This window comes from Elephas maximus, chromosome 2 (assembly GCF_024166365.1).
Source record: "Elephas maximus indicus isolate mEleMax1 chromosome 2, mEleMax1 primary haplotype, whole genome shotgun sequence".
Lineage (NCBI taxonomy): Eukaryota > Metazoa > Chordata > Mammalia > Proboscidea > Elephantidae > Elephas > Elephas maximus.
In genome coordinates, this window is record NC_064820.1 from 173,432,388 (window position 1) to 173,447,592 (window position 15,205).

The 15,205-nt window shown below is 41.6% G+C and overlaps 1 protein-coding gene across 2 annotated transcripts in view; it reads right to left on the bottom strand.

Moving 5' to 3' along the window:
- The window catches only part of TIMD4 (T cell immunoglobulin and mucin domain containing 4), a 76,998-nt gene that overhangs the window by 53,671 nt on the left and 8,122 nt on the right, over positions 1 to 15,205 (bottom strand). Inside the window, exon 3 of one of the 2 annotated variants that reach the window (XM_049874198.1) lies at positions 13,969 to 14,346. The exons of the other annotated variant lie outside the window; for it this stretch is intronic. Within the exon in view, the coding sequence (XP_049730155.1) occupies positions 13,969 to 14,346 (378 nt within the window). The remainder of the gene's footprint in view (positions 1 to 13,968; positions 14,347 to 15,205) is intronic. 2 annotated transcript variants of the gene reach the window in all.

The window sequence follows — 15,205 nt, forward strand, 5'->3', positions numbered from 1 at the left end:
CCCTACCTAATTTTGGTGTCTCTCTCTCTCCCTCCTCAGCAGGCTTTTCTTCTTCCACCATGCGCCTCCCAATATAGGTGTTTCTGGCCAGTGGGGGCAGGGATCTGCCCTTGTACTTCTTAATGTCTCCCTTCATTTCACACAATACAGGAGCTTCAATTATGCTCCTTCTACTAATGAGCTGCAGCCCTGGTAGCACTGTGGTTAAGAGCTCACCTGCTAACCAAAAAGTCAGCAGTCCAAATCTACCATCCAATCTTTAGGAACCTCATGGGGCAGTTCTACTCTGTTCTATAGGATTACTATGAGTCAGAATCAACTCGACGGCAATGGCACTAATGAGAAAATATAATAAAGTCCAAGTTTATGAGTCAGAGACCTGGAGCTCAAACTCTGGCAAATTTCTTAAGCTCTTCAAATCTCAGTTTCTTCCCCTTTATAATGGGCCCAGTAAGAGTTCACTGTGAAAATTAAACAAAACTATGCATTGCAAGCATTGAGCCTAGTCCTGGCACATAAAAAGCACTCAGTAAGTGTCAGTTATTAGTGAAGGCTCCCAGAATTATATCTTTAACCCTAAACTATCCCTTTTGAGAAAATATATGTAACTAGGTGCCATCAAGTCGATTCCAACTCATAGCAACTCCATGAGTGTCAGAGCAGAACTGTGCTCCATAGACTTTTCAATGGCTTATTTTTCAGTAGATTGCCAAGTCTTTCTTCTGAGGTGCCTCTGGATGGATTCAAACCTCTAATCTTTCAGTTAGCCACTGAGTGCCTTAACTGTTTGCATCAATCAGGGACTCCAGTGTATATGAAAGTATTGCTGTACTGGCATGTTCTTATTCAGTATGTATAATGTGAATTGTCATGCTATTGTTGTTGCTAGGTGTCATTAAGTTAGTTCCAACTCATAGCAACCCTGTGTACAGCAGAATGAAGCACTGCCTGGTCCTGTGCCATCCTCACAATCGGTACTATGCTTGAGCCCATCATTGCAGCCACTGTGTCAGTTCATCTCATTGAGGGTCTTCCTTTCTTACGCTGACCCTCTACTTTACCAAGCATGATGTCCTTCTCCAGGTAATTATTATTATGATCAGGGATAGGTATCAATCATCCTACCCCCACCCTGGCATCCATGAGACATCCTAGACTCACATTTCCTACTGCCCATTAGATGTTTCCCAGAGGCATTTCGAACTCAAGATCTCCCAAACACATTTCACTCCTCCCCCTAGGATTTCTTTACTAGTTAACTCACCAAATCAACTCAATCTCCCTAGCAGGGAGAATCAGTCAGCTTTCACTTCTTACCTTGTTCATTGAGTTCTCTCAGTTCTACCTCTTAAATGCCTTTGACTCTGTCTCTTCTTTATTGTTACTGCTGCTATCGTTCTAGTGTGGACACTCATCTCTTGTCTGAACTATTGTAGAAGCCTATTGGGTAGCCCCCCTGCCTCCAGTCTTGCTCCCTCTAATACATGTTCCACACTATTTCCGAGCAACAGTTCCTAAAATAGAAATGCAAATGGTATTCCCTACAAAACAAGTATGAATGGTTCCCTGTGACTCTGGAATAAAATCTAACATCGTTAGCCCATCATTCAAGTCCCTTAACAACCTAGACCATTCCCAGCTTCATGTCTCCTCTAAATTAAACTAGACAATTAAACAATCCCCAAAAGATTTCACACACTTATTAAGTCTCTCTGTCTTGGCTCATGCTGTTTCCCTTCCCTATGGTTCCCTTCTCTCCTCAATGAAATTCTCTCATCCTTGAACAACCAACTCTAAGATCATTAAGTGAAATCCCTGACCTCGACCCTCCTTTCCAGAAGAGAATCCATCTCTCCCTTCTTCATCCCCCAGGGGACCTTTTCATATCTCTGACTTAAAGCAAAGAATGGGAATTTCAGAACACTTAATTGTGCTCATGAGTCAGAGGTACTCAAGGGCAACGAACAACATCTCAAAGCAGAGCACACTGTATGATGCTTCGTTATGCACAAGTCTGTTCATCTCCCTAATGTGTGATCTATTTAAGAACAGAAGTTGTCACGTCTTCATTTTAATATGTCCTGTGCTACAGAGGGGAAACTCTGGAGGCATAGTGGTTAAGTGCTATGGCTGCTATCTAAAAGGTCGGCAGTGTGAATCCACCAGGTGCTCCTTGGAAACTCTATGGGACAGCTCCACTCTGTCCTATAGGGTTGCTATGAGTTGGAATCGAATCAACGGCAATGGGTTGGGTGCCACAGAGAGGGTATCAACTCAATAAAACCAAAAAAGTAAATAAAAATTTTAAAAAACCTGTTTCCATGAAGTCAATTCCTACTCATGACAACTCCATGTGTTACAGAATAGAACTTCTCCACAGGGCTTTCTTGGTTATAATCTTAACAGAAGCAGACTGCCAGGACTTTCTTCTGTGGCATGGCTAGGTGAGTTAGAACCACCAAACTTTAGGCTAGTAGTTGAGCACAAACCATTTGCAGCACACCAGGACCTATCAGTAAACTATGTTTAATGAATGACAAATTTGAAGATCTAAAGTATCATGTTAGCTATTTCCATGCTTATAAAGCCATATGGCAGAGTTACAAGGTAAATATACAAAATTCTACCTCTAACCATGTTTCCCTCTGAGAGATTGCTGATTCCCTGGAAAGGCCAGGTTGCTCTGGGCCATGAAGTTTGGGTCGGCTTTGCCCAACATAAAGATACAGTGGTAGAAAAAAGTGTTCCTTAGAGCAAGCATCCTTATCCCACTTCCTGGCCACCACCTGCCCTTGGGACCAAGAAAAAGCTATTGTAAGAATTGCAAGGAAAGAAAAAAGTTATTATTGGCAGAACAATTTCTCTCTCTCTCTCTCTTTTTTTTTTTTTTCACTTCTGCTAAGTGACAGCAAAGTCCTCAACCGAATTTGGGTGAATTTTTAAAATTGTTTTCCACCTTTATCTGGTGATGGACATAATGGTCCACTTGGGGGCTGAAAAAAAAAAATGAATCCTGATACTTAGGGGAGCTCTGGTAGCACCATGGTTAAGCTCAGCTGCTAACCAAAAGGTCAGCAGTTCAAATCCACCAGGCACTCCTTGGAAACCCTATGGGGCAATTCTACTCTGTCGTATAGGGTCACTACAAGTCGGAATTGACTTGATGGTAACCAGTAATACTTCAGGAGCAAATATGAAAACCTACCCTCAGGGAAGTTCTTTTGGAGACAATGACTTATAGTCCTAAAACAAGTGCCAACTGCACATAAAAAAAAAAAAGCACATAGGGTGAGGAAAATGGACTTCTGGTCTCAGTTCTCCTCCTGACTCACTGCAAGACCTCTCTCAATTACTCACCTTCTCTGAGCCTCAGCTTCCCAGTTTTCCACAGACAAATGCCCCCAGTAGCTCATGGACACAAATTTAAAATCCCTGAGAGCTAGGAGTGAGTCCTAGCTCTCCTACTGTCCAGTTGTGTGATCTTGGGCAAGTCACTCCACATCTCTGAGCTTCTTCTTTCAGTGGTCATAGAGTGGAACGAAGGCTTTGCCACACTGGATGGGGCTTGTCTGGAAGATGTTTGTGGACCAAATACCTAACAGTGGAAGAGGGCACTGAGGTAGGACATACATGCTTGGAGTTGCCTTATGAAACAAACAACTCAAATCTGGAAGCCCTTGCTTGGTAAGCAAGGCCACAGCTTTTTCAGCCATAAAAGCTTGATTTTCAAGCCTAAATTATAGAGCAGAGCCTTCATAGATTCAGCGATATGAGGACAAAGCAACTGAGAGGAGTGGAAGATGAAAGATATCCACCCCCAGGCATAAAACCAACAATTGAGAGTTCTGCAGAGCCGTCAGAAAGGACTTGGTGAAAAGCTTTCAGTGTCTCGGAATTATTCTAATAGTGAGTAGAGAATTACTACTATGAGATGTTAAAAGCTTTTGTCACTTCCCCATATTTGTAATTTTGTCACTCATCAGCTGTTTCCCTGGAGTGATTAGCAGTTAAAAAAAATCATAAAACCAGATGCTCTCTATGTACTTAATCGGGGGCAGGGAGGCAGCTGGGATCTGGCGGAAGTGGTTTCTTGTTATGCCACTAGACAGACCTAAAAATTAAGGTGTGTGACTGGGAATAGGCATAGAAATGTAAAGAGGAGAGGAAGCGGGAATCCATCATAATGACTGTCGTTTATTGGCCAGTAATTATATAGCAGGCATTTTTCTCATGCATTTCCTCACTGAACAGCCCTATGAAATAGGTTGTATTATTATCCCTGTTTTACATTTTGAGGAAACTGAGATTTAGAAAAGGATAGAAGTTGCCTGAGATTTAGAAAGAAAGAAAGAAAAAACACCTTTCAAAATAGCAGAAATGGGATACAACCCTGAGCACTCAGACTTCTGCTAACCCTCACCCATGCTGGCCAGAAAGATATGAGAGGGAAGGACTAGAAAGTAAGGATTTGGGATGTTGTTGAGGCAGTAAAAGCAGCCTGAGGTATAAGCAGCATGGGACTTAATCCCAAACCACCTGGTTTTATTTAGGAAATGGCATAGTTGTGTGGCTCTATTCTCCCTTTTCCTAGAGTCCTTACCCAATAGAGATTGGGTCTTTAGGGAGCCATTTCACATATTCCTGCTACCAAGCAAGAAATGAAATTAATCCTAGGCACTAGAAAGAATGATTTGACTTCTTAAGTACCTGAAAGGGTCAGAGTCTATATTTCTCTAACAGACATCCTTTAACTGGAGAGAGAAAGAGAATAGAAAAAAAAAAAAAAACTGACACAAGATTTTCATGAGAGCTTTTGTTGTTATTGTTGTCTTCATCATTATTATTTGTGTTTGAAATATGGTGCCTAACATTTGAGGCTTTGTGGAGTTCTTTGAGAATCTAACGAAAGCCCTAAATTTTTCTTCCAGAAAAGTGTATACACACGTGCGTGCACACACACACACACACACACAAGCTAATCCACAGACCACCTCACCCTCAGGAGCTCATGGACACAAGTTTAAAATCCCTGAGACCTGGGTGTGAGTCCCAGCTCTCCCTCTGTCTAGCTGTGTGCTCTTGTTTTCTAGGCAGCTAGAGAGTGGGAAGGAGTCGCTAGGTGGCGCAAACTGTTAAGCACCCAAATACTAGCTAAAAGGTTGGCGTTTCAAGCCCACCCAGAGGTGCCTCAGGAGACAAACCTGGCAATCTGCTTCTGAAAGTTCCCAGCCCTCAAAATCCTATGGAGCAATTCTATTCTGCATGCATGGGGCTGCCATAAGTTGGAATTGATTCTACAGTAACTAACAACAACAACAGAGAGTGGAGGTGAGGATTTGCCACCCTGAGTAATGATAATTTTACATAATAATTAACAAGACCCTCTGTTAGGATTTAAACCAGCCCCCAACCATCGAATCCTTGTCATCCCAAAATTACTTGATAAAGTAGGGAGGGAAATCAAGATGTTTAGCTAGGGCAAGAAATGCATGTAGAAGCATGCAGGCCCTCTGAAATGAGTTGAAAACATTTTCATGTGATTAAAGAAATAGTCTTACTCCATAAGGGTTTCCAAGGGCCAGGGGAAAACAGCATAAGGATGAAGGTTAGGGTGGTTTCAGAGTTAGACATTGGTTAAATCCAGGTACACATTGATTCAAGAAGTTATACAATCTCCCTGGAACCTAAAATGGAGGTGATAATGGTACCTATCTCAGAATTCATGACAAATCAAATGAGATAGTACATGTAAAATCCATATGGTTAAAATAAGGACCTCAGTAGATGTCCAAAAACCAAACCAAACCTAGTGCCGTCAAGTAGATTCCAACTCATAGCAAACCTATAGGACAGAGTAGAACTGCCCCATAGAGTTTCCAAGGAGCACCTGGTGGATTTGAACTGCCGACCCTTTGGTTAGCAGCTGTAGCACTTAACCACTATGCCACCAGGGTTTCCAGTAGATGTTAGCTTCTCTAATAACCTCTCTGACCCTCCAACTCTTTATCTGAAAAAATGAGGATATTATCTCTACCTGACTAGAAGGTTGCTATGAGATTCAAATAAGAAAATGCAAACAGAAACCTTTAGTACAGTACCTAACCTGTACTTAAGTCCTCAGTAGATGGTAAGTATGACTATTATAATTATTTCATTGCAAAACCCAATGGGCCCCTTCAATAGGCAAATGAATAAACAAGCTTTGTTATGTCAATACAATGGAATATCATTCATCAGTAAAAAGAAATGAGCTATCAAGCCACACACACAAAAAGGAGACATGGAGGGACCTTAAATGCAGATTGCTAAGTGAAAGAAGCCAGTCTAAAAAGGCTCCATACTGTAGGATTCCAACTATGTGACTGGAAAAGGCAAACTTTTTTTTTTTTTTTTTTGCTTTTCCAGTCACATAGTTGGACAAAGCTAACTATTAAAAAAAAAAAAAAAATGCCATCGAGTCGATTCCAGCTCTTAATGATCTTATAGGACAGAGTAGAACTGCTCCATAGGGTTTCCAAGGCTGCAAACTTCAGGGAAGCAGACTGCCACATCTTCTGTGGAGCAGCTGGTGGATTCAAACCGCCAATCTTTGGCCTAGCAGCTGAGTGTTTAAGCACTGCACCACCAGAGTTCCTTTACTGCATGGCAAGAGCTCCTTTTAAGATAGTATCTAAGAGCAAGGAAATGGAGCTAGACTTCCTGGATCTGACACCGGAGAGCTGTGGCCGTGGGAAAGTTTTATAAAAAGGGATATGAGTATCTGCCAAAGAAGGATTAAATGAAGTGGTCCATGAAAACAACCTGGCACTGCTCCAGCACATCACATGTGCTCAATAAATTTGGGTTTATTCTGTAAGAAGTAGTTGTTACACAACAGCCAGCAGGCTTCCATATAACGAGCTCTTCTTCACAATGCAGCCTAAGGGTGTTGCAGCAAAGGTTCTGTCTCTCAGGATTTGGTCAAGGATGAGTGAAGTAAAAAATTGTCAAGGATATTATAGGAGAGGGTAGTAAGGATTGAATTGTATCCCCTCAAAAGATAGGAGGTTGTAACTCTTGTACTTGTGAATATGACCCAGGTTGGAAATAGAGTTTTATTATGCTAATGAAGTCATCTGGGAATAGGGTGAGTTCTAAACTGAATCCCTTTTGAGTGGCTTCTTATAAACGGGAGTCCAGACACGGAAAGATAGACACACAGAGGGAAGACGCCATGTCAAGATGGAAGCAGACAAATCTACAAGCTCAGGAAGACCAAGAATTGCTGGCAGCCGCTAGAAACTGAAACAGACAAAGGAAAACTTTCCCCTAGAGTCAGCACCTTGCATTCAGACTTCCAGGCTCCAAAACTATGAGATGGTACATTTCTATTTTTTTAAAGCCATCCATTTGTATTTTTTTATTGTAGTGTAGCAGCACTAACAAATTAAAACAGAGCGCAAAACATCTCATGACCTCTTGTTCCCTCACAATCCAACGTCAAATAGTTCCAGATTTAGTAGAATAAAGGATAATACTTTGAGAACTCACTCCCTACCCTCCATCACCTCATCTAGTCATTGCCTTTTCTTCTGTCAGAAAACAACCCCCCTCTCTTACCCCAACCCATGGCAAAGAGGATTTGGATCTCTGGCACCCAGTTTCCCTCAAGTTATTGACTCCTAAGTCATATTTTCCATCTTCCTTTTGTATAAGTCAGAACATGCCACAGCTTTTCCATACCAGCCCACACTTGCATTTTATCTTGATTTGTGATCTTACTTCATAACTCCCCTGTCCTACTCACTCTTATCTCTCTCCTCTGATTTACTCTTTCATTTTCCCTTTCACAGAGTTAAAGAATGGCTGTTTTCTGGTTCTTAAACCTACAGAAAGATACTCATACTCCCTGTTAAAAAGAAAAACAAAAAACCAAGCTAATTTCTTCTCAGGAGATTGAAAAAACTTAAACAAATGTCAATATCAAGTGTAGGATAGGGAGGATATGAGAAAGCAGGCACTCTATGGTTGGGAAAATAAATTGCCACCACCTTTCTGGAGGAAAATTTTTTAATCACTATTAAATTTGAAAGTGCGTGTTTCTTTCAGCAATTCCTCTTCTTGATCACTGCCCCCGCTAGAGAAACACTTGCACAAACGATTAAGAAGGAATGGATGCACAAGGATGTTCAGTGCGGCGTGACTTATCGTCGAGAAACTGTGGAACAACCTAAATGACCCTCAGTAGGCAACGGAGAGTGTGTGTATCCATAATATGGGATGCTGTTGTTTGCTGCTGTGGAGTTGGCCCATGACTCATGGCAACCCCATGCACAACAAAACGAAATACCGCCCAGTCCTGTGCCATCCCCATGATTGGTTGTGGATCCGATCAGTGTGACCCACAGGGTTTTCATTGATTGATTTTCAGAAGAGATCACCAGATCTTTCTTCTAGTCTGTCTAAGACTGCAAATTCTGCTGAAACCTGTTCAGCATCATAGCAACATATGACAGAGGGGTGGTGGCTGTGCAGGAGGTACATTGGCCAGGAATTGAACCAGGTTCTCTCTCACGGAAGGCAAGAATTCTACCACTGAACCACACTATACAGTAATTTAACATAATGCTGCAGATCTCCATGGACTGAAAAAGGAACTGATCCAATATATAATGTTAATTGAATAAAAGAAAACGCAGAAGGCTACATACAGTCTGCCAAACGAAGCCCATTGCCCTCAAGTCGATTGCAACTCATTAGAGACCCTATAGGACAGAGTAGCTGCGCACTAAGGTTTCCAAGGAGCGACTAGTGAATTCCAACTGCTGACCTTCTGGTTAGCAGTCAAGCTCTCAACCACTATGCCACCAGGGCTCCACGTACAGTATAGTAGTATTTAAAAAAATACACAAAACTGTGTATTTCTATATGTATATACGCATATGAGAATAGAAACAGAATTGGAATGACCATCTTCAACTGAAAACAATGATTACCTCAGGGGAGAGAGCTGGGACTGAGAACAGGGAGTCAATGGGCATTTTATTTTTATCTTTTTTTTTTAATGTATCTCTAACAAAAATACAAGGAGCTTTGGTGATACAGTGGTTAAGCCCTGGGCTGCTAACCAGAAGGTCAGAGGTTCAAACCCACCAACTGCCTTGTGGGAAAAAAATATGGCAGTCTGCTTATAGATTACAGCCTTGGAAACCTATGGGGGCAGTTCTACTCTGTCCTATATGGTCTCTGTAAGTCAGAATCAACTCAACTGCAATGTTTTTTTTTTTTTTTTTTTAACAAAAATACATTCATGTAATATTTGTGTGGTTTACAATAAATTATATTTTTAAATGAACAGGGGACTTGCTTATTACCATTCCTAACTTCAAGTCAGAAATTGCTAAGGAAGAAGGAAGATTGCAGCAGAAAGATACAAACAGAAAGGATTAGAAGTGAGGCAGAGGAGAAGAAAAGCCAGTGCTGAGGTTTACAGCATGTTTTGCTCTCAGCCCAGCTTGGAGGAGGATGTGAGATGCGGCCACAGTGGAATCAAAATAGCTGATTCCCAAGACAAGCAAACAGGAACACTGTACATGTTGTTCCCACGGCTAATGACAAAACCACTCACAGGAACACAGTCCCCTTACCACTTAAAAAAAAAAAAAAATTTTTTTTTTTTTTTTTAGGTGAGGAAAAGTCACCGATTCACTCTTTTTCCACCTTGATGCCTGGGATGTTGACTGGAGAACCGAAGTTTTGGACTCTTTGAAAAATGAAGGAAACAAGAAAATAAATGTAGGTAAATGCCTGTCTTCCCATTCAGGGATCCCACTGCCCCCATACTGACTTCTACCATTAAAAAAAAAAAAAGAAGAAGAAGAACTAAAGTTTACTGAGCATTTTCAATATGCTGGTCATGCTTCTACATGATCTATAGGCATTCTTTCATTTAATTCCCAGAGACAGTCTCCAGGATAAAAAAAAAAAAACCAGGATAGGTGTTCTTATTATCCCAGTTTTGTCAATGAGGAAACTGAAGACCAGAAGGATTAGGTAGCTTTCCCAAAGTCACACAAGAGATAAGACACAGGACTTGTAGCCAGACAGTGTGAAGCCAGAGCACACATATGAATCACTCCACCACATTACCTCTTATTTATCACACTATTGCACACATTGGTTTTCTTACCCTATGCATGCCTGTTTTCTTCTATTAGATTATAAGCCCCTTTGGGTAACAGCTATCATTTGAATGCTTAGTAATATGCCAGGCACTCATCTAAGTCCTTTACGTGCATTGATGTTATATATATAATCCAACAACACAGCTGGGAAAAATCTGAGGCTAGACATTAGAGAAATGCAAATCAAAACTACAATGAGATACCATCTTACTCCAACAAGGCTGGCATTAGTCCAAAAAACACAAAACAACAAATGTTGGAGAGGCTGTGGAGAGATTGGAACACTTCTACACTGCTGGTGGGAATGTCAAATGGTACAACCACTTTGGAAATCGATTTCGCGCTTCCTTAAAAAGCTAGAAATAGAACTACCATAAGATACAGCAATCCCACTCCTTGGAATATATCCTAGAGAAATAAGAGCCTTTACACAAACAGATATATGCACACCCATGTTTATTGCAGCACTGTTTACAATAGCAAAAAGATGGAAACAACCAAGGTGCCCATCAATGGATGAATGGATAAATAAATTAAGGGATATTCACACAATGGAATACTACACATCAATAAAAAACAGTGATGAATCTGTGAAACATTTCATAACATGGATGAACCTGGAAGGCATTATGCTTAGTAAAATTAGTCAGTTGCAAAAGAACAAATATTGTATAAGACTGCTGTTATAAGAACTTGAGAAATAGTTTAAACAGAGAAGAAAATATTCTTTGATGGTTACGAGAGTGGGGAGGGAGGGAGGGTGGGAGAGGGGTATTCACTAATTAGATAGTAGATAAGAACTACTTTAGGTGATGAGAAAGACAACGCACAATTGAGGCGAGGTCAGCACAACTGGACTAAACCAAAAGCAAAGAAGTTTCCAGAATAAACAGAATGCTTTGAAGGCCAGTGTAGCAAGGGTGGAAGTTTGGGGACCATGGTTTCAGGGGACATTTAAGTCAATTGGCATAATAAAATCTATTAATAAAACATTCTGCATCCCACCTTGGAGAGAGGCGTCTGGGGTATTAAATGCTAGCAAGCGGCAGTCTAAGATGCATCAATGAGTCTCAACCTACCTGGATCAAAAGAGAATGAAGAACACCAAGGACACAGGGTAATTACAAACCCAAGAGACAGAAAGGGCCACATATACCAGAGACTACATCATCCTGAGACCAGAAGAGCTAGATGGTGCCCCGCTACAACCAATGACTGCCCTGACAGGGAACACAACAGAGAACCTTTGAGGGAGTAGGAGAGCAGTGGGATGCAAACCTTAAATTCTCATAAAAAGACCAGACTTAATGGTCTGACTGAGACTAGAAGGACCCCGGTGGTCATGGCACCCAGACCTTCTGTTGGCCCAGGGCAGGAACCATTCCCAAAGCCAACTCTTCAGACAGGGATTGGACTGGACAATGGGTTAGAGAGGGATGCTGGTGAGGAGTGAGCTTCTTGGATCAGGTGGACACTTGAGACTATGTTGGCATCTCCTCCCTGGAGGGGAGGGGAGAAGGTAGAGGGGGTTAAGGCTGGTGCAATGTACACGAAAAGAGAAAGTGGAGAGCGAGCTGTCTCATTAGGCGGAGAGCAATTGGGAGTATGTAGCAAGGTGTATATAAGTTTTTGTGTGAGAGACTGACTTGATTCGTAAACTTTCACTTAAAGCACAATAGAAATTAAAAAAAAAAAAAAAATCCGAGGCTAGAGATCCACAGTAAAAAATGGTAAAATTGGGAGTCAAGCTCAACAGTCCTATCTAGAACCTTCAAGGTTATTAATTTTGTCTTTCTTATTTTTCTGGTGTCCTCTGCCCCTGGATCCAGCCTAGTAAATATTTAAAAGTAGGCTTGATGGATGGATGAATGGCTAAATAAATGAAAGAATTCTCTCTTCACTACAAAAAGCCAATGAGTTGAGTAAGCACACCCCTCAGGGGTTTCAGCAAAGGAAATTGGTATGTTTGGAACTAGCATGAGACAACGAAGGGCCACCGAGCCTAGAGTGTAAAGGCAATATTCTAGAGAATATTATCACATCACCATGAAGAATTGCATGAATCAAGAAGGTCTCCTTGTCTCTCTCTCTCTCTGCCTGTCTCTCTCAATCTGGCTTACACATAGCACCAATTAGAGCCAACACTAGGGCACTTGGTCCATAGCAGCTGACTGCCGCATTGCTGACAGAACCATGAAGAATGAAATGAACCAGAAAGCATGCTGCCTTGATGCCAGTTTTTCCCAGGTGAGCTTTATGGACACAAGAAACCCAAAGGTTATCTGTAGTCATCTGATTTAACAACACTTTTATTCAGTGTTTCATTCTTCTCAATCTAAAGATGAGGAAAGAAAAAGAAAGACCGAACGTCAGCACACTTTTGGATGTGTGTGAGGCAGTCTTTCCAGAAGCTTTTTTTTTTTTTTTTTTAAAGATGGTTTAATAAAAAGCAGCTGGAAAAATAACAGTGTTTGTGCTGCGTGGTGGGGTTCTGGGCTATTTATATAGTCTTCTGCATTTCTATATATTTCAGGCTTTATTCAAGGATTACAGGTAATTTTTAGAATCAGAGAAAAACTATGAATGTATTATGATTATTTGAAAAGCAAAAGGGAAGATAGATAAATAGGTAGGTTTAGGGTTCATGGCTTTTAAATGACTACTCAGAGTGTAATAGAATTATCAAAATCAATATTGTAAAGGTATTTGAATTATTCTAGCCTTACTGAGGCAGCTAAAACTACTAAGGAGGCTTTCAAGCTCTCCCATGATTGCTTTTTAATATTCTTACCTACTGTCTTGGTTATCCGAAGCTGCTATAACAGAAATACCACAAGTAGATGGCTTTAACAAAGGGAAGTTTATTTTCTCACAGTAAAGTAGACTGAAAGTCCAAAATGCAGGGTGTCAGCTCCAGCGGAAGGCTTTCTCTCTCTGTTGGCCTTCTCATCAATCTTCCCCCAGACTAGGAGTTTCTCTGAGCAGGGACCCTGGGTCCAAAGAACATGCTCTGCCCCTGGCACTGCTTTCTTGGTGGTATGAGGTCCCCACTCTCTGGTTGCTTCCCTTTCCTTTTTATCTCTTGAGAGATAAAAGCTGGTGCAGGCCACACCCCAAGGAAACTACATTGGATCAGGTATGTGACCTTAGTAAGGGTAGTGTTACACTCCCACCCAACCTAATCCTCTTTAACATAAAATTATCACAAAATGGGGGACAACCACACAATACTGGGAATCATGGCCTAACCAAATATGACACATATTTTTGGGGGACACAATTCAATCCGTGACACTTAGGAATCAGAGGTTGAAACATGGCTCAGCCCCTCTAAGCAACGGAGCTAGTTATTCAGGAAGTTCTACAAGTCCAAGGTCAAAAAGGGTTCAGAAAAAAAAAAAAAGAAACAAGGATAAAATCAGTTCCTTTTAAGGGAGTATCTTAAGATGCTTGGAGGCCTTTTCTCAACTAATACTAGAGCCCAGGCAGACGTAACCCCTGGCGGTGGATCTGGGGTCTGACTTGAAATGACCTTTCCTGGTTCTTCAATAAACATCTCCTGCAAAACTCTTGGGAGGCCAACTAGAGAACCAAAAATGCTGATCTTTAAAAAGGATAAATAAAAACACTTAAAAAAAAAATAGAAACCATAAAACGAGGAGAAGGAACAGTTTAGCGAAACCACATCCTTATTGAAATACACAGAGACAAGGACCCAAGAGCAAGTCGCTGGGCTGCCCAATTTAGTGGGAGAACTCTGTTCCCAAGGATAAGATGGAAAAGAAGGACCAATTGAACAGTGTACCTGTGGTGAGGACGGGACCTTCTGTGGGAGTCTTAGTGGTCAGGAGATCTTCAGCTGCCTCTGGAAGGTGGTTCAGTGTTGTCCGAGGACACTGGTTTGTGGTTGTTGTGAGAACATGGGTGGTTCTCGTCTGAAGCGTTGTTCCAGTTGTGAGGTCAGGTGTAGTTATGACTCTTGTTGGAAACACCGCTGCCGTTGTCATCATCTCAGTGGTGGTGGTTAGGCTTGGGATTGTTGTTGGACGTGTGGTTGTTGTTGGATGTGTGGTTGTTGTTGGACTTGTGGTTGTTGGAGGTGTGGTTGTTGTTGGACGTGTGGTTGTTGGACGTGTGGTTGTTGTTGGACTTGTGGTTGTTGTTGGACGTGTGGTTGATGGAGCTTTAACAAACGGAAGATATGTCTGGTACCAAGTGGCAATGAAGTAAAAGGGAAACAGACACAAATACATCTGGGTCCTTACGTTTCTCTCCATTTCTGTTGCCCTTATATGGTCCATTGGCCTGGACTTGCCTGGCCCATTGGCTTGGCTTACTGTAGCGTCTACTACAACTGGGTATCTTGCTATCACTCTCGTCCCTTTCAATTTGGTCTTCACGTATTAGCTAGAGTCACTTTTAAAATTACAAAGGTAATTACATCAATCCCCTGCTTAAAACTTTTTCTGGATCCTCTTGCCCTTAAGATAAAGAACTACTCAGCACATGACCTTGGCCAGCAAGGCTCCACTGGATCTAGACCTGCCTTTCATCCCAATCTCATTTCTCCACCCTCCTCTTCTCACTTTTCCCCTCCTGCTGACCTTCAGTTTTTTTTAAAACATCAGTGAACTTCCAGCTATAGGAATTTTGTTCCTGCTATTTCCTATTCTCATTCTTCACTAGGCTGACTCCTGCTTAAACCTTCATGTCACTGCTAAAAAGTCACTTCTTCTATAGGGAAGCTGTCCAGTTAGTCTTCCTGGTTGTGCATGCTCACATTTTACCTTCAAAGCACTTAATGCCTTCCATTAACTGCACATTTATTTGCATGATTATTGTTTAATGTCTGCGTCTCCCGTGAGACTCTAAGCTTCAAGAGGAAAAATCTGGTATCCATTTTGTTCTCTAGCCCTGGTGGTGCAGTGGTTAACACCTGGCTGCTAACTGAAAGGTCAGCAATTCAAACCCATCAGCTGCTCCACGGGAGGAAGATACGGTGGGCTGAAACCATAAAGATTTCAGCCTTGGAAACATTATGG